We start from the raw sequence: 20,276 nt of genomic DNA on the forward strand, positions 1-20,276 counted from the left end.
TAATGACCTTTCAGAATCATCTGAAAACACACACAAAACCTTGCCAGTCACTCTGAAATCTGGCTGAAGACCCCAAAGCTCCAGAACTGAGTGAAAATACTCAATAGTAATCTGGAATAGTCCAAATATCCTCAGAAAGCACCTGTGCGTAAACTACATGAAAGATTCTTCAGAATTTAGTCAGTTCCTGAAAAATGGCTGTCCACATTGAACTACTCCAAAGCACTGCACAGCAGATAGAAACTGGTGCTCACTTCAATTATTTCTGCATGAGATCTCCAAGCGATATTCATCTTCTTCAAACCTATCTTGTACCATTCCATTTTGGACCAGCTGTTCACCGTTCTCTCAAATAAAAGAGAGAGACTCAATGGAAGTTTACCCACTACACCTTCCAGCCCCTTAAATAAAGCCCTCTGATGAAAATTTACGGTGCATCTTTTCCTCTTGTGTGTATTTGGTTCCACGTGTTTCTGAGTTCAAAACATTTCTACAATACTGAGATTATCCTGATAATGTCAAGCAGGCTCACATGACACAAACTTCAATGCAGCGTCCACCCAAGCTTAAAACTCTGCTGGCTCTTCCAATTTTGATATCAAGCTAGTGGATACATTAAATAGCTATCAAAGAGACTTCTACAACCTCCCATATGCAGAAACTGCTATAGCAAATTTCCCCATTATCATTATTACAAAGACAGAGAAAAAATAACTTACTTGTAAAGCAAAAGCCATTCTGATCTGAGAAGTATGTCTTTTTCTGAAATAAACGTTACTCGGTTCTAAGAATTCGCACAATTCATTTCCTTTGCTCTTCCTTGACAATAGCTATTTAGAAGAGATCTATTTATTCCCCAGCATATTTCACAGTTCCTGTTTCTAAATGAGAATCATATTAACAAAGAGTCGAAAGACACAAACATGTCTCAAAAAAGCAAGACTGATTTCTATAATGCTCACTGTTGTCTCCACAGGAAAAAAAAAAAAAAAAAAAAAAGGCAGCACCTTCAAAGACAAACATTAATGCAGTTAACCTTTCAAGAGCTACTGATCTTGCCATGAACTTGCCAAAACAGAGAGAAGAAAGTAAAAAGGTGTTTAAGATGAAATGAATAATTAGAAATAATTTACTGTATTTACTATATTTACTGTGTATCTACTATGTATTTACTATGTATCTACTATATACTATATTTACTGTGTATCTACTATGTGTTATTTACTGTATTATACTATAAATGACTTCTAATGTACCATCCATAAGGAAATGTCAAACTGACCTTCCAAGAAACAGATTTGTAACTATTACATGATAGATGATTGCACCTTTCCTTCACCTATTATCATTATATTAGATTAAAAGTGCTCCTTCCTTCTTGTAATACAGTAGACTTCATGGTAAAATATTTTCAAGATGCTATGTTGTACTTTCAAATAAAAAAAAAAGCGGCAGAGTGAAGGGAATCCACTTCCCAGAAATCCACTCAGTGCACAGTTATTACTCTTGTCTCATTATGAAAGTTCACTATTTTCTGCTTCAGCTAAACCACTTATGCTCTATTTTATACTTCAATATTTACAGAAAAAAATACTAAAAAAAAGAAAAAATAAATAAAGATAAAACTTCTGAAACAATAAAGAGGATCACAACACAGAAGCAAGAAGAGCAGAAAAAATAAATGAATAAATAAATAGGTGGATCATGAAATTCAGTGCATTTTTTGGTGCGTTTTAAACAGGTACTATATAACATACTTTGCTCCCTTCCCATGGTCTTCATAAGCTCTTTGCCACCACCTCCAGGCACTACTTTTGACTATGTAACCTTCACTGGCACCTCCCACGGCGGAACTTTACTGGTCATGGCCATTGAATTGGTGGTGTATGTTGGCATGCACGTGCAGAACTGTATTCATCCTTTCCCTGTGGTTTCCTTTTCCACAGTAGGCTCCCCAATATTCCAAGGCACAGTCTGAACCAGTATAAACTTCCTGCTAAATGACTGTGGTTCAAGTTCTCAGCCCAACCTTGGGCACCAGGGACTGAACCACAGTCTCCTGAGTACAGAAGTATCAACATGCTACTGGAGTTGCTGAGTATAGTGGTTAGTGCATTGAAATACCTGTATTTTCTAGCACGGTACATTCTTAATGGTTTTCTTAGGCTTTTTGAATCTGTAGCTTGCACTATCATAAAAGAATAAAATAAAAACACAAACCCACTGAAGGTTTCTTCTCAAAACATGGTTTAGCCACAGTATAAACTCTATCGCATCTTTGTATGCCATTAAAATAAGTAATTTGCTTGAAAGTAAAACCATTTGAAATATATCCCTAAAAGTGAAATTCTTGATTTTTAATTTATATTTTATGAATAAGCATATAATTTTAGATTCATGTTATTTCTAATATCTATTTTACCATTAAAACATGCGACACACACACACACACACACACAAAACTCAGTCAAAAGCTACAGAAACATTGGCATCAGTGCTATCCCAAAACAATCAACAAAAGGAAGAGCAACTGAAGACAATGGTAACATCAGATTGCTCATTTCTGCTTACTGTAAACTTTTAGCCACAAAATCCATATACATGCACAACTGATATACTCAACTTTATTTGATATTTACATTTGAACTTTATATCTATATATAGATATACACAAAGCTGGATTAAGAATTGGACACCACAAGGCGATGCCAAAAGCTGCAAAACAAAGAATCAGTTATCATACAAGAATAGAGGCTCTTCTTGCACAATGTTCCAGTTAATGGTTAGTATGGAGAGCTAAAGAAAAATGGCTCAAATATAATCATTATTCCTAAATCTGAGAAGAGCTTAAAATTACTCCTTGGGGAGTTAAGCTACTCCGTCGTACTGCATGCAAGATCCCCAGCAGTCCTCGCCAGCCCTCCCAAGCGTGGTTAAACAATACCAGATCTGCTGTCGTAATTTTCTCTGCAAAGAAAAGGAGGAGCTCCCTGTCTTGTTTTATGAAAGGAGGCGAGAGGCTTGCTAAAGTCATTCTGTGTGGGGTGTGTGTCACAATGACAGCCACATGTGGTATGTCCAGTGATGGCCCAGGTTGTCTTAATAAACCAATCTGCTTTATTAGAGCCTGCAACCGAGCGTGAGCACTGTCAACCAGGAGATGTGTAAGCAGGCAGTGCATGGAGCTATTTCTTCAGCGATGAGGATGACTCCTACATCACTCACTTCGCTAGTAAAACATAATCTTGTATTTAATGCAATCAAGCCAATTAACACCATATGAGCACTATTTTAAAACACGTCAAGTTGGGTAGCCTCAGGAACAACCTCCATTCAGCAGTGATAAAACCACTCACACATTGGACAGAACTCTTACAGCACAGTAGCACCACTTGAGATCAAAAAATAGCCAGTGATAACTGATGTTGACAACCTCTAGTAGCATCCTCCCAGCCACTTCAGTGACCGTTTCTGCAGCCTGTGAAAGACAGAGCCACCAACACGAAGCTAGTTTCAATCTAAGTAAAGAAAACCATCTGGCAAGAACTCTCCGTCATCCCACCACCAGGCTGTTAAACGGCTGCACTGAGGCCGGCAGCCCCTGGGGTTGCGTACCGGGGGGTGGTGGGGTGAGGAGAGGGCTGCACACACACATCCCTTACCACTTCCCTCACCTCACTGCCAGACAAACTTCTGTTCCCCCTCTGAAATCCTGAGTTCCCTTTGTGCCCTCTTTTCTGCCTTTCCCTGTGGATTAGTTGGCACGGCACTGAGCAGGCATGTTTGGGTAAGGACAGAGCAATGGCAGTCGTGTTGGTAGCTCTCGATCTTTCTAAGATTCTGTTTGGGGTCCCCTACAAACATTTTCTTGCTTAGCTGGCCTTAGCTGGCGTAGCTGGCAGCAACATACCTGGTAAGGCAGAAGAATAACCACAACGTCTTCCTTTGTGATCCATAAGGGGCACAGAAGTGAGTTGAAGAAGGGACAGAGCATGAGAAATGGTGAGGATTTACTGTGACAGAGCAATGAAGAAGGACTCCAAAATGCTGGTGTAAGGCCCATGGCTCTAATGGACTCCCATGGTGAGGTATACTTTAAAGTTTGGGTAAACTGGACTGAAATGATCCACATCTACCCAATGCTTATCTACACTGATGTGCCAATGTGCTTTTTCTGATGTGATAGATACATATTTAAGGAACAATGAATTTTAAGCCTCTCTTCAGCCTGAAGATGTAAATGAGGAAGACAAGTAAATACGTATTGCTTTCACTTGAAATTCCTGCAGATGTTGCTCGCAGCCGGCCATTAAACCTTACCAGAGTACAACATGTCTCTTATTAGACTAATGGCCATCTCACACTATTTTGCTGATCTATGATTCTACTAGGAGAGGCATATTTTCATATGGCAGATAATTTCTTCTGAGAGAAAAGCTTCAATGGGTGAAAAGGCACCGAGGGAAGTCATGCGTTTAACCCCATCTCAAGCAAAAATGGGTTGGGCCTTCAGTCAGACAGATGCACAAAGATCTAAAAAATGTTATAGCATTTATGGAGAAAAAAGGCATCTGAAAGAAAATCTGTGCCTTTTATGTTAATTCCTAACCTTTCTCCTGCTCCCTTTGACCCATGCCCTCAGCAAAGAGTTCTGCTTAGAGTCAGTCTGCCAATGCTTTCCAGCCCATGGCAGGCCCCTGAAAGCAATGCTACCCTGCGTGTTCAGGAAAGGCAGACTGGCGTACAGCACATGGCCAAGCTGCTGCCGCTTTTCTGCTCCCCCTGTCTCTGCAGAGACAGAACAGGGGAACAATGGCAGTGATAAATCTACTGGCAGGTGCCACATTTATTCACACTGAGAGTGCAATTTCCCTCATATGGGCATTTTGCAATCTTATATGGGCAGATATATTTGTACATACGCAAACTAAAATCTGATTGATCACAATGGAAATTTCCCTGCTACTGTATCTTAATACTTGGATTGATAAACAATAATTTGTGGTCTCTGGAAATGATCTTATGAAATGCCTGTCTAGGTTTTAAACTGCAACTTTCAATTACCAGTTTAATCTGATACCAGTTTAATGTGATACTTCAGCAGTTTTTGCGACTATTCTTTAGTCAGAAATGCTATCACGGAATGTTACATATATGTAAGTTTGCTCTAATGCCAGTTTCCCTTCTGAAAACCACCATGTGATTTGCTTTTCAGATCATATTAATTAATCCTTCATTGGATTAAACTGCTGGGGTTTGTTATTTGTTATGCTGTTAGAAAACAGCTGGGTTTTACTAACTTCAGTGTAGTTTGCGTGCAACTTAATATCACATCCATTACAAAACCCTTTTAAAGCTTAAAAAATGGTCTGTAATCTGAACGTCCTGTTGCATGGCATATTTAATTTATAAGCACTTTCATCTGTAGACAGTCTTTTCCCACCACGTTTTTGTTTGCAGTTTTGATGGCAAACTACAGATAACAGAGCAGTCAGCTCTACTGTGAAAGCAAAGATACAGAGCAGATATCATTTGCTCAGGCAGGTATGCAAAAGCCGGCAGAAGCTACAAACAGTTCTGAGCACAACAGCTCTTTGTGGATAAATGATAAAAGACATGACTTCTTCCGGTGAGTAGTAACTGTGCATGACAAATAGTTGCACCACTGTTTTAAGAAAATACCACAAAATAAGGAGTGATACACAGCTGTTGTCCACACTTCTCTTTGTGACCATTTCAGTGGTGTTTCTATAAATACTGCACATAAGCAGCTATAAAGAGAAAGACTTTAAAAATAGGTCATAGGCATTAGGAGCAGATTATACAGCACAGGTGGGAAACAATGATTTCTGGCACAAGTACAAATTGTGTCTGTGTGCAACATGTGGGAAGCCTCCATCGACACAAATCAGCTGCCACCAGTACTGAATGAACTCATGTAATTTCAGAGCACAGCATGCATCTTTGACACAGTTCTGTTGTCTTCAATAAGATATTTCTATATCTCAAGGGAGTAAAAAATCAGAAAAGAAAAAGCGTTTTCAATGTGGGTTGTGTGAATAGTCCTGTGAGGCGTACCCGTAATGAGACTGCACATTCATCACTGCTGGCTAAGAGAATAAAGAGAATTCCACTGAAAAGAGACTTGCCATTCCTAGAAAACACGATCAGAGCTAGGACAGGTCATGTAAACAGTGCCTCTAAGGCTAATTTCCTCAGGGAAACCTAGCTTGTGAACAGTGAGTAGTACAACTGGTACAATTGGATGTTCATGAGAACCTCAGCTGCACAGCTTTTGCTCATCCATCTAGAGTGGGATGTACACCAGATAAATGATGGCCACCTCACTTTACAACAGAGAACCCTAAATGCTTTCTTAAAAGGCATAAAATAAGAACTGCCCTGTCTGTCTGCCTCCTCCCAAGATCCATCTTTTGGACACATCGTTCTTCTGTCCTTGTTCTCTTGGTTAGCCTGTTCTCTTTAAAGGAGGCATAAGAAGGGAGAGCATGGCCCCAAATCAACATGAAAGAAGCCAAATATTGCCACTCTTCTTATGGGTGACAGTACTGTCTCATGAGCATGTTGGAAATACTTTAGTAAAATCTACCATTTATAAAGTTCAATACATTTAGTATCAAGAAAAATATGACATATCAAACCCCCAGTCATATAGTTTTGAATTAGCAGCTTTTCCTTTACAGCTAGCAACTTATTTCTCATTCCTTCTGCTTTTGCTTTCCACCCTGCCCATAAGGCAGAAGAGAGAAAAGTCAACAATGTGTAAAAGGAGCACTTGCCACCATTCTAACACGTCCAGTGTGAGTATCCACAGACAGATTTACAGAGGAGAAGCTGAAACTCAAATTAAGACTCAAAGAATAACATAACTTAATTCCCCATTCCCCTCTGGTCATTTTGTTTGTTTGTTTGTTTTGTGTGTGTGGTTTTGTTGTTGTTTTTGTTGTTATTGTTGTTTTTAAGGAAGAATATACCGGGAGAGTATGCAGAACAACAAAAATGAGTGTTTTGTGGAAAACCAAATCTCACACAGACTTGTATACAGCCAAAATTGTTAACAAACAGTTGAAATCAGTTTGAGATTGATCACCATGCCTAGACACATATGCAACAGTCCCCTTAAGACACACCTCTTAAAGGAGTAGAAAGATTCCTCACATTGCGTTTAGTCACTGACCAGGATGCCATGGCCACGGCCTTTGGCAGGAGACCATGTAGTGGCATGCAGAAACCACAAATATTAGCAGATCAATTGCCAGTTGAAAACTGTTGCAGAGACGATCTATTCCTTAAAAAATGTTTGTTCATTCATACAGAATACAACTGATGTGCTTTAAAAGCTTCTTCCTGAATGGATCTCTTAGACATCTATAAAAATTCCATTTAATGCAATATATTGGCTATTTTGGCTGTTTCTACAAGTACTCAGCTATGCTAACTGTGTTAATATTTTGTTCCGTAAGAAGACAACTGGTCTAAGAACTTAAGAGAAAACGTTGATCAACTGCATTGAATAGGAAAAAGTAGTTTTACGGCTGATAGTCTACATCAAATATTGAATCACAAATGGTTGCTTTCTATAGGGCTTTTTCTTCTCATCTGTTCCTCAGCTCCCAGCCACATTCCCTGCACTCAGCCAGCTTCTAATTCTCAATTTCTAACATTCAACACTACCTCGGTGTTCCAGTTTATACTGTCAGGTTTGTGTCTTTCCTACCCAAGAAAAGCAGGAAAAAAAACTGAGCATAGGAATGACAGATGTCCCATTGGTACTTCGATCCAGGTCCAGATTCAGCCCACAGCAGCCAAGAATCAAACTGTTGAGCTCTGAAATGGAGCTCATTCAGTAGAGATGAAATCTACAATTATCTACACAGCTCTACTACTTTCATCACACAGAAACTGTGATTTTACCAAGGGTACTGTATCAGCCAGATATTTACAAAAATAAATAAAATGCATTTCTCTAATATGCCACTACTTTTCCCTATCATGTCAAATACCATAAACTTTTGCTCTTAAATACGTACAAGTACGTACTCCTAAAGATCAGCAGATTTATCAATGTGAGCACCACACGTGAGCCTAGCAGAAAAGTACTTGCTGGGCATACCTCCTTGCCAGGTTGACATACCTGTAGTTGAGCAGCTATAAAAGTCATTCAGCTTCAGGAACCAAATATCTGTGAGACTGCATATGAAACCGCACTGAGTGCCAGTGACCACATAGGCCTGACACTTGACTTTCTGCATTTTTATTTTTTTTTAAAGCTACTCTCCCTCAAAAACTTCAGCTGGAACCAAAAATTTGCTAGGCTGTACCATCACTAGTCTTGTACATTATAGTCAAAGAAGCACATGTCACACACCCATGAACTCTGAATTTGGAAACTGGGGAAAATTCTGACTGCACTGAAGTGAACATAAAATCTCACATTTACTTCAGCAAGGATGAATTTAACACATGCTCAGAATAACTGGAGAATATAGTTCAGATGTCACAGAGATTTCAGTTTGGCAAGGATGGAGTTTACAAAACAAATTTCATCAAGTTCGGTGAAATCTCTTCACTAGGGGAAATGAATTATGCAGTAGGGCAAGATATGAAAACCTGAAAAGCATACTAGATTTTTTTTTCAAAATTTGGTAATTGTTACATGGAGGTAGATGTGTTTAATTCAGATGAAAATCTGATTTGCATGATTCCTGAAAGTTTCATGAAATATACTTTGATTTATTCTTTGGGCAAATCTTTGACATTAGTTGAAAAAACAAACAAACAAACAAACAAAACCTTATTTCTGTGTGATTTAGAGAAACACGATACAATATGTTTGAAATCTCAATGTATATATTCTCCATTAACAAATCATTTATTTTGGAACTAATTAAGAAGGCAATTAAATCATTCAAAAACCTTCAGCTAAAAAAAAAAGTTTTTTTTTCTTCTAAAAGCATTAACACTAAAAAAATTACAGAGGATTTTATTGGTAACACAATTCAAGCAATGCTGCAGTTAGAAACATTTATAGACTGCAGATATAACAGTTGATACAAGGCACTTTAAGTTATGAAATCTTCTCACACAGTCTTGTTTCTAAGAATGAAATGCTTGGCAGTGTAAGATGCCAAAGTTCTCATTTTTCTACTGAGAATTTAGCTGGCATGTATCTTTGGAATTGGCCTATATCGGTTGAAAGTTACCTGCACTACTACTTTTCATTGCAAGACATTCACAGTGGAAGAGATTGTTCTTCAGCAGGTTATCAGTAAACCCTTCCTGCTCCCAGTGAAAGTCCTGCATTTTTGCAAAACAGAGACCTAGTGAAAAACAGAGTTTTGGGAGAAACCCTTTAATTTTCAATCCAGTAAAATGCACTGGAGAATACTTAGTTGGAATGAGTAACCATCTACTATTGACAAAATGTTTTTTGGGGAAGTCTCCGTACCAAGGAGAGACTCTATGGTGGTTTCCCTTTGTGCTACTGTGCTTGGAATACACTCCCAATTTTTTCCTAAGTAAAATTACTTTAAATGTAGTCATATTAACCTACCTTAACAGAAATTCTAAATTTTTTACCTTTTCTGAAAAGAGTTAATTTGATCTTGGCCCGTTCTTCCCTGGAGTGAAACCCCCCTTACTCAGTTACTGAATACACAGAAAATTTATGGCATATTTACCATTTGTCTGAACTAATGACATCAGTGAATATCTAGTTGCCTAGAGCCAGATGACAGGGTAGCTCCACTGACTGAAATGGAAACGTTGCCCATCTGTGCCACCTTTAACATTTCAGTAGACAAAATAAACCAGAATTCACAATCCCTGTCCTTCCTGGCACTATTCAAGGGCCCGTGAAAGCTCTGTTGCTGCCATGTGATTCCTTAACAATATGAAGTGAATTCAAAGCTTGAGCACTACAGTCCTCTTTTGTCCTTAGACTATATGTCAGCCTTTCTTCTGCTTTCTGAAGCAGGAATACTTTTTATTCTCTGGACCTTCTGGGATGTAGTGACCAAGGAAAACACCTCTATTTCCTTGTCTTTCACATCTTCATTTAACATCAGCAAATGCCATTAAATCATGAAAAATTGCATCTGTTATGTTCTTAAGAAAGCTAGATGACATCATAAAACTGAGTATACTTCGTGTACTGAGTATTAATAATATTTGAAGCCCAGGAACCTTGTTCTGTTATCACTCTGGATACAAAAAGGGACAGAGTCCTCCAGAGTCTTACATCTAGAGATGCTTTCAAGGGGATTTTGGATAGTCACTGAAAGTCCAATCCATTCCTCTCTTCTGTAGTCACAGTGGATAAGGTGGTTCCACTGGTTCTCTGTGCAGACAGACATAGAATCATAGGATCACTCAGGTCAGAAAAGACCTCTAAGATCAACTAGTCCAACCTTTAACCTAGGACTGACAAGTCCACCACTAAACCATGCTACTAAGTTCTGCATCTACACGTTTCTTGAAGACCTCCAGGGATGGTGACTCAACCACCTCTATTGGCACCCTGTTCCAATGCCTCACAACCCTTTCAGTAAGGAAATTTCTCCTAATATCCAACCTAAACCTCCCCTGGTGCAACTTAAGGCCATTTCCCCTCATCTTATCACTAGGTGTTTGGGAGAAGAGCCTGATCCCCACCTTGCTATAGCCTCCTTTAAGGTAATTGTAAAGTACAATGAGGTCTCCCCTGAACCTTCTTTTCTCCAAGCTAAACAACCCCAGCTCCCTTAGCCACTCCTCATAAGCCTTGTTCTCTAGACCCACCACCAGCTTTGTTGCCCTTCTTTGGACATGCTCCAGCACCTCGATGTCCTTCTTGTACTGAGGGGCCCAAAACTATGCTTTCTGAATAGACTACACTTAGTCTCCTCATGTCTACTGTGTATGGGGTCTAAATAACTGTGCATGTAAAAGACATGCACAATTATTTAGTTGGGGAAAAAAATTAATAGTTGGGAAAACTAACAACAGTCAGCAGACTGACTGCTGAAATGAAGACTGTGTAAACAATGTGGCTGGGATGGTAATTCCACCCTTTCAGTCTCAGGGATGCACATCCCTGCCATCTCATTCTTTAGCAATTTGGCCTTCAACAATAATGCATCCTAAGGTGATCAGATCCAGACATAGAGAAATGTAGAGGTTTCATATTTCTTGATGGTTCTAGATATTCTAATGATGACAAAATACACCAAGTATTCTTTTCATTAATTTTCCCTTTTCTTTTATTGAAAGCCTAATATTTACTTCAGTCCACTGTCACATTACAGCTTGATATGCTAATTGAGAGAAGCAAGGAACATGATATTCCCCATGCTCTCTGCTAGCTTCCCTGAAAAGAGGTCTGAGTGAGTCTACAGAAGGTACATCACCATGCCCATTCATTTCTTTATTTTTTTCATGTGCCAACTGCAGGTTCAGGATGTTTTTCCAAGGACATTGGAAGGTCATTTCACAGAGATCAATAACAAGGACAATGTATTTTGATTGGCATCAACAACCTGGTTAAATTCAAACTGGTGCTCTAGAGATGAAGATCTCAAGATTATTACCAATCCCCTGAGCTAACCATGCATTCCTCTAAAATGAACTTGTTAATTCTGCCTTAAACTCATTTGCATTGCTCACTTCCCTCACTGCTTTCAGCAGTGCTTTACATTCTAAGCAACCTCTCCTACAGAAATTCTTCCTTGATGTCTTATTGACAAGACAGCACACCTGTATAAACTCAGTCCGTCTTTGCATTAGTTATGATTTTAAACTGCTGACTGGCAGAGATCCCATTGCTTTCCTTTGAAATTGCTATATGCAGGGTACCTCTTTAAGTTCTGTTTAGCCTCCTTTCTTTTAAGCTATGTAGGCCGTTCATATCCTTTGTACTACAAATAGAACTGATACAGTTAATTGAAGGCATCCCTGCTGCTGAATTTAGCCTGCTAGTCTGGTAGTCTGAAACTTCAGAGGAAGTTCCTCTAACACAGAATGAAAGGCTACTTTAATTTCCTCTGACCCTGTTACGGGCCAAAACTTTTTGATAGAAAGGATTTTTTTGATTCAATAAGAAGAAGCAGTTTTACCCTTCCAGCAATATTTTATACTTCCAGCGTTCACATCGAGCAGAAGGTGCATACCTTACTAGCATACAAACACCAGCATACATGTATCCGATCAGAATGCAGAAAACGTATGCCTGTACATCTAGAGGAGAGATTCCTATAATCTTCTTCTTCCACGGGGACTGTTAAAAGGTGGCATAGTTACGATTCTTCTGTGAGTGCTCAGATTACACTGGAAACGTGCAGCATGACACTCATTCCAAAACTGGAAAAATGTCAGCAGTTTCTTTCCTTCTTCATTTATGTGTCGTCAACATTTACCAGATCAAACTATACTATCAAATATGGTTATTCTTTCCTAAGGAAACAGGAGGTAGTGCTAGTGAACGTGCTCGCACACACATAACTGATGAAATAACCTAAAAGCTGAATTAAAAGACGCAATTTACTTTACAACACTTGAAACTACCTTTCCTGAAAAGCATACTTTAACACTGCTTTTAAGTACTTCAATACTTTTTTAAGTAGGAGGGCATTCAGAAGCCTGTGATTCTGATAACACTGTTTCCATTTTAAACTCTATTCAGAATTTCTAGGGCTGTGATATTTTGCTCCAAAATAATACTGAGTTTGGAGGTCTTGACCCCATCTTCTCAATTGCTTTTGCTAATTTAACAGAAAAGGTTTTGAGGTTAGGACTGTAAATACCTAACTGTTTTATGATCCTGGATTATTTTCTTTTGCTCCTATCGTTTAATATGGCTGTGTTTCTGGAAATATTTTTTTCAAGGTCATTAAACTGTAAAATGCAGTAGTAGCTTTCAGTAATTGGGGGTGAGGGGGTGTAATTGTACATGACCAAGTTGTTTGATTTATAAATACATTTTCTCTGAATTTCCATTAATTACTTCCCATTGAAATTTCCTAAGAATTACAATATATACAGCATCTGTATGGGGGAGTCTGAGCAAAGTTGATGAATGTGAGCCATTTTATGTAAACAGGCCTCAAAAAGGATTTATGCTAACCACTAAGTCTTTTCCAATGCAAGCCTTCCTCTGCAGGGGTGAGTTGTGGAAATTTTTGAGAGAAGAGGGAAAATCCAAGTACCTACAGCACACTGCAAATGAATGACAGCAGAGCACTCTCCATACAATATGCTCTTTTCCTGTTGGCACCATATAAAGTTGGGTCCCAATTTGAGGACTTACAAAAAAAATCACAAAACAAAAGCCCAACAGCCCTCTAGTAGGTAATCTTACTCCATCCAGCAACGTGCAGAGGAGAGGTGCTTTAAAGCAAATACCTTAATTTCAGATGAAATACATATATATTTATGCGAGTTGTTCTTTCTTTCTGGATAACCAGGTACAAGCAGCTGCATAACACCTTGAACACCTTGAAGCAAGAGGGTTTTGTTGCCTGTCACCCTTCAACACCACTGTGTCAGCCTTGGATGTCTTGGGCTGAGGAAAGCAGACCCCAAAAAAGACAGAGCAAAAACCACCAAGACACTCCTGAATATTTCCACTGGGCCATGACACCAGAGTAGGGGGGTGGGTATGTTTTGTTTTAATGAGGGCTGAATATGAGTCACATTTTTGCGTGTTGCTCAACACTGTGGATAATGTTGATAAACAGGATGATTACTGCACTAAAAGGACATTTATAGAAAAATTAGCACAGATGGGGTGAAATTATAAATATGTTGTCTGGACATCTGTGTCATTTATACAGAAAAAAAAAACTGAAGTGACTGGTAATTACCCACATTTAGTGGAGCAAATAAGGAAAGCTTATTCACTATGAAAATAATATAGTACGCCTTTGGCCCCCATCCAGCAAAACTATATAGGCAACAAACCTTTAGGCTCAGACTGGATACTGTATGATTCTTGCACAGGCACAAACTAGCACTGGCTTTCTCCCATGGTGAATCTACAAGCCAAGGAGTATCAACTGAGCAGCTCATTGACTAGCTTCTCTATATTACATATACTCATCCATAAGCTCAACAGGCTAAAAGACAAAGCCTTTAGAAATCACTAATAATTGAAAAAGGTTTACCAAAATTATATCATGTGAAAAGAAACCAGAGAAGAGATGAAGGACCTTTAGATAACACTAGCTTCCCTACAGTGTCTAAATTCTAAGTTATACATCTTTCTTCAGTTCACTACTGCTGCTCCCAAAACTGCTTTTTTTATGAGGGTGGCCATGATTTTTCTGGTGTTATTTACTTTCTTGAAGAATTTTTTGCCACTGTAAAGTTCCACAGTACTCAGAAGATGACAGAAAGACTTCTCTAGGACTTTTAAATTGCTGTCATGGATTGGTTTTGGACATACTTTCAGTCACAAACATTTTATTTATTGTTTAGGGTGATGTGTCCTTTGAGCATAACTGTTTATTTCAGAAATAGCAATAAGAAAAATGAGAGGTGGAGTCCATTTCAAACATAGCTCTCTCCCTCTGAGACATCAGTTTTCCAAGGGATGCTGTGTAGCATCCATTATATTTAAAATGGCTTCTTCTCCTCTAATTGGATTCCAGATGATTATTTTTGCCAAAAAACAAAGGTTTTCTATGTTCTTAAAATAATTAGGCCTGATTGCAAATCAAATTATCCAATTTCAAAGGCTTGTTTCCCTCTCTGAAATGCCTGTTACAGACAGACTACAGATGACTAAGCCTTGTGTCATCTTGTGGCTTTATTAGGAGAATGTTCTAAGTCCTTCACTTTCTCTGTAATCAGAACTATAATTTCTTCAGGTTATTTTAAGACCAAGTTATAGCTGAAGCAGGAAACTCAATTTTATTCTGAGCTCCAGACATGTCGACACAGCAAAGCAGGGCTCCAGTTTTATAGGCTATCTCCTTACATAAAGCCTAACACTGGTATTAAATTTGAGTTCTCTACAAGATGCACCATGCTGACTACTATCAGATAGCTCTCTATTCGTGGAATGAAGAGTGGCACAAATGTTTGTTTTGATAATCTGTTTATAAGCTGCCCTTGTAGAAACAGTATAGGCTCAGTATGGTCACTTCCTTCTCTCTCGCTCATTTTTAAACTAATAAGGGAAAACAACCCTGTACCCAAACGAAAGAAAAGAGATAACAAAACAGTAAATATATGCCCTCAAACTACCTAAAGACAAGCTCAGAACATGTGTTTCCATTTAGCTCCTCAGCTTTGTTAGTGGCATTTGTTTCAGTAAAATCCCAGTAATTTATAGAATTCTTTCTACTGAGGCAGGCTATGTGCTCCTAATTCTGCTAAGATACTTAATCATGATGTAAGCTATTATATGTAAGCTGTTATATAGTATAAAGAAGGGACAATTACCCTTCAAGGCTATCTATCTTTAAAATGTAAAAGCATCTAACAAAAGCTTTAGAAAACATACATTGAGCTTTAGAAATCAAATGTGTGATGAAATGTAAAAGCAAATTAGCAGCGACACTGCAGCCATGAGGTTTTCTTGGGGCTGTGGAAAAAATAGAACATGGTTAGTAGTCCACTACTTTTCAACAGCCTAAAGTGGGCCTCACAGCTAAAATGTCATCTCACATTTGATTTTCTATTGCCAGGCTACAATTTAATTAACTCTTTGCAGCCAGTATGCTATTTGCAACTCAATAAAATATCATTCCTCCTTCTGAAGACTTCTCACCACCACCAGAAGAGCTTGAAGTTGGTCATAATATTAACAAGTTACTTCCGTCTACACCCATTACTTTCTGCAATTTTCTTCTCTCTGCTTCCCCTTTTTCATTATTCCCCTGTCCCTTTCCCCCATGTAGTAAAATCTGTCTCCAAATTCTTGTTTTATATGCTTATCTTTGATGTCTTTCATAATCTCTTTCTGTTCTGCACTGTGTATTAAAAGTACACAAAAAGGAACTTATGCTAACGAAATAACTGCTTACTGCTCCAGGAATAAAATGCTGTTCTGGAACAAGACTTCCCAGTGGGAATCCAAATATGCTTTTTTCCGTTCTATCTAGCTTTCACATCTATGGCTTATTACAACTGGGTGAAGGAACATAGTTGAAATTTATTATTTATTGCTATTACTGCTGTTGCAGTTATTATTATTGTTGTTATTACTGTTAATACAATGTTGCCCATTCATAAAGCTTTAGACTAAGAACTAGAATATGTCCCTAGTGGGGGCTACCTGAACATGAAAGAGGGAAACCAGAAAAATGGAGCTCCTTGCTCTCTGTATCCCTTCCCCTTCCTTTGGAGCTCAGAAGCTGTAGGCACTATAAGGAATCATGACTGTAGTTCACATTATGAATTCAAATCAGTGTTCTCAGTTCCAATACTTTCTTTAAAACTACATAAATCAGGAACTTACAAAATGAAAAATATTAAATCTAATGAGCCCAGGTATAAAGATATGAACAAATTCCACAAATCTTGAATGATTCCAACTCCAGCTTACAAGAAGGGATCAAAATCAGTATGAAAACTTTGCTTTAGAAGTGTAGCATGCTCCATAAATGAAGCCGACCTACATAAGGCTATGAGATATCCTTCAAAAGGTAGTCCAAGTGTCAGGAGGACACTTCAGTACATGGACTGCAAAATTGCTTATCTGTGTGTCTAATTTGGATATATGATTACATATAATATAGGTTCCAGGCTTGTTATCTGGAATAGCCATTCTTATCCCACTCTTATTATAGGAATCCCTATGTCAATGCAAATGTTTCAGGGATGATCAAGTACAGAGTCAAAGCTCATTCACATATCAGCAAATTATATATTTGGTTAACCAGAGGCCTTATTTCACTTAATTTGGTTAATGCTTTTAGTAGTTGAGCACAGAATTGAGAGGGGTGAATTTAATCCAGGAACTTCACTGCATGGCTCATTTTAATTCAGAAAGTGAAGCAGCTCTGAACAGTGACCACAACAGAGAAAGTGCTGCTACAAAGCAAATGGAATCGGCAGTCCCTGACATGAGCATTACCGATAGCAAACACTTCATTGAGTTTCCACTGACTCAAGCTCATTCAAATGGGTACATTCCTGCCTCCAGGTAAGCCGTGTATAAGCCCAAAGCTTCAATGTTCTGCATGAGAAGATAATTACTGAAGGTAATGAAAAAAATGGTAATTCTGCTTCCTAAACAGAAAGCAAGGAGACAGAACAGAAGTAGTTCAAAAGAAACAGCCAAGCAAAATAAGGATGTGTCTGTCTTTACCCTTACCTCTCCTTAATACAGTAACACTTACACATGCAAGACTAAACGTACCCAGCATTCTGGCTGCCTGAAAGCCTAACCTCACCACGCAGCTCAGTGAAAGATGAGCAGCGAGATGTCAGCTCAGCACGTTTTACAGGAGCACTGAAGCATTCAGAGTTCCTCCACCCTCCCTTGCTAGAAACTAACACTATAAAAATGACTGCATAGTATAAGAGCAAGATCTCAAGAGGGTCCGATTTCCATTAATTAGGCATTCCAAATAAGATGTGCAAACAGTAACTACATTTTCTCTTTAGAATGCAGGCAGCTGCTAATTAATTTACTAAAGAACACAAAAATTCTTCTGCCTGTCAGTACCAATAGCGAACCACTGTTCCTTTGTTTTCCTGACTATTAGCAACATGAACCTGGTATGGTTTAGGACACAATCAAGTCTGCATCCAAAACCATGCTGATTAACTGGAGAGAGGCTGACAGTAAATCATTTTCTCATGACTGTTTGGAAGTTTTCATCAACAGACTCCCAGGAGAACATTTCAGCTTCCTCTTCCTCCTTTCCTCCCTTCCTCATCCATCCCACATAAGAATTATCTGTTCATTACAGATCTCTTCAGGTTATTGGAGTCAGCTGGAGAGATATTATACTTAAGCTGCCACTTTCCTAAGCTGCTGCCCCAACTTAAGAAGGCACCATGAAGTGCTATTAAGAGACTGGAACTCTGGTAGTTTCAGGGTTCTTGTAGAAAGACTCGGAGATACCATGGTCACCCCCAAAAACACTAGAAAGGACAGGATCCTGTTATCCTGAGGTAGCAGGTTTGGAACAAGCCTGTGGTCGTTACATACCTTCGAAGAAATTGTAATGAAAGTGGAAAGTGTTCCCCAAATGGTAAATCATAATAAATGCTTTCTTTACTTTAAATAACCTCGAGGTGTTCCCTAGAACAACTATATGATTTATAACCACCTGAACAAGTGGCTTAATTCTGCCATATCCTTAGTTCTCAATTCCACAATCTTTATAACCTGGAAAAACACTTTTTGGGTGCTTTTACTGCTATTGCCAGCTAATCATGGAGCCAAAGGAAAAATATCCATAAATGTTTTAATAATATATCAAAAATTAATCCAAAACAATGGAAAACATGGTAATGATTAAAGAGGGATAATATTTGTTTCCAGGATTTTTCTGAAATTGTTAAAAGTGAACCAATAAAATAATGGCTTGCATGTTGCAGAAAAGCCACTGGAAAGAAAGACAGTTCAACAAGAACTGATAGCATTTCTTAGAAATATTACCCTATGCACTTGTTTTGTATCAGTCACTCTCAACAATTCTTACCTAAACAGGCTCTAGCAAAATTCAAAGCAATGATACATTGGAAGAAAATGTTACAACTCCCAGAAACCATATATAACATTTTGATGAAGCACAGCAGAAGGCTCAGCTAATTATTCCTTGCCTGTAGTAAAGCTCACTTCACCCTGTATAAAGATAATGTTTTTTTTAAAAGATGAAGTCAACATTTTTTATATTAACTGACATGGGTAATAGAATTCTACTCACACTGCAATGTTAAGACCTCATGTTCTGCATTAAATAATAGTACTATACAATGTAAGCATGCTAAAGCCTCAAACCCTTACCTGTTTAAAGAGGGCACCAAGAATTCATGGACACTTGGTATTTTGTACACTCTGGTTCCCATCCATAGCACAGTAACAGCAACCCCCACACAAGGTGCCATGTGAGTATAAGAATATTTAAGGAGAATAATAAATAAATGTGGAAAATGATCTAATAAATGTTCGTAGCACATCACACTAGTCTGAAAATCTCAAAGGCTGTTTACAAATAAACCATCATTTTGACCATGGCTACAATAACTATTATATTCTAATCAACAAAAATGGGGCTTTCATTCACAAAGAAAAACAATACACTGATAAACTCAGCTGTAAGAATGAAATTGATGCTGAAAGGAAAGACTTATCAGTTCTTTCCTGTTAACAGATGTCTAAAAATAAAGCGTAACAGATGTAATTTGTGGCGTGCAGTAATCTTGCCACCTTGCTGTCCTAAAATGCTTTTTCTCTTGGCTGTTGAAAAGTTCAGACAATATGATTCCAGGTAACTGACAGTTCATCCATCCAATTTAAGGCCTCATATAAACTTGTATCCTAAGCAATTAAATTCATTCACCTACAAGTTCTTTGTATCCATGAAACTAGAAATTAATTTCTTCTCCATACAGAGGTACTTCCTCAAAATATATGCTTCTGGTTAAAGGAATGTTATTTCTACAAAGCCCTTTCAAAGATCGAAACCAGTTTAAGATGACAATGAACATCCAACCAAGTCAGCAATGCCACTAGGAAAATTCCTGTGAAAAAGGAAAAAATTACGAATAAATTTATATTATTTTGAGTTTTACATATGTTATTACTCCTACAGGTTACAAACAGATTTCTACACAATTTGTAAGTGTTAATATAGTATCTAAAACAACATACACCAAATTGCTGAAAGTTGCTGTTGAACTGATGGCACGTATAGCAGATCTTACAAAAGCTGTTCCATTTTGAGTTGCAACTGAGATCAAGGCGCATTTAAGGAAGAAGTTCTCGGTACTTGGGACTTCTGTTCTCTGTTCAAGCAAAGATCTGGTGACATTTTCAATGAGAGCAGAAAGTATGTGACTTCATCATTTTATTATAGTATTAAAATCATTCTTAGCATATAATCATTACAAACTCTTTATACAGTCTTTTAATTTAACCTAATTATTTAAAGGCACCTTTTCTTGACCAGACATTTTCAGAATCAGTCAACCAAAGGTTTTCTATACAATAGCCTTGTGGAGTGAGTTCATGTATAATACATACCATTTCAGATTGATGAAGAATTTATGGGTCTCTAAACATGCAGTAGTAACTAGGCATAACTACTTTATTCATAACT

At 38.1% G+C, this 20,276-nt stretch overlaps 1 protein-coding gene across 11 annotated transcripts in view; it reads right to left on the reverse strand.

Moving 5' to 3' along the window:
• Positions 1–20,276, reverse strand: part of HDAC9 (histone deacetylase 9) — a 479,837-nt gene that overhangs the window by 247,438 nt on the left and 212,123 nt on the right. The window contains exon 1 of one of the 11 annotated variants that reach the window (XM_083825975.1): positions 720–8,862. The exons of the other annotated variants lie outside the window; for them this stretch is intronic. Within the exon in view, the coding sequence (XP_083682101.1) occupies position 720 (1 nt within the window). The 5' untranslated portion in view covers positions 721–8,862. Of the gene's footprint in view, positions 1–719; positions 8,863–20,276 lie in introns of those variants that run through there. 11 annotated transcript variants of the gene reach the window in all.

The sequence above is a fragment of the Anser anser genome (assembly GCF_964211835.1).
Source record: "Anser anser genome assembly, chromosome: 2".
In the NCBI taxonomy this organism is placed as follows: domain Eukaryota; kingdom Metazoa; phylum Chordata; class Aves; order Anseriformes; family Anatidae; genus Anser; species Anser anser.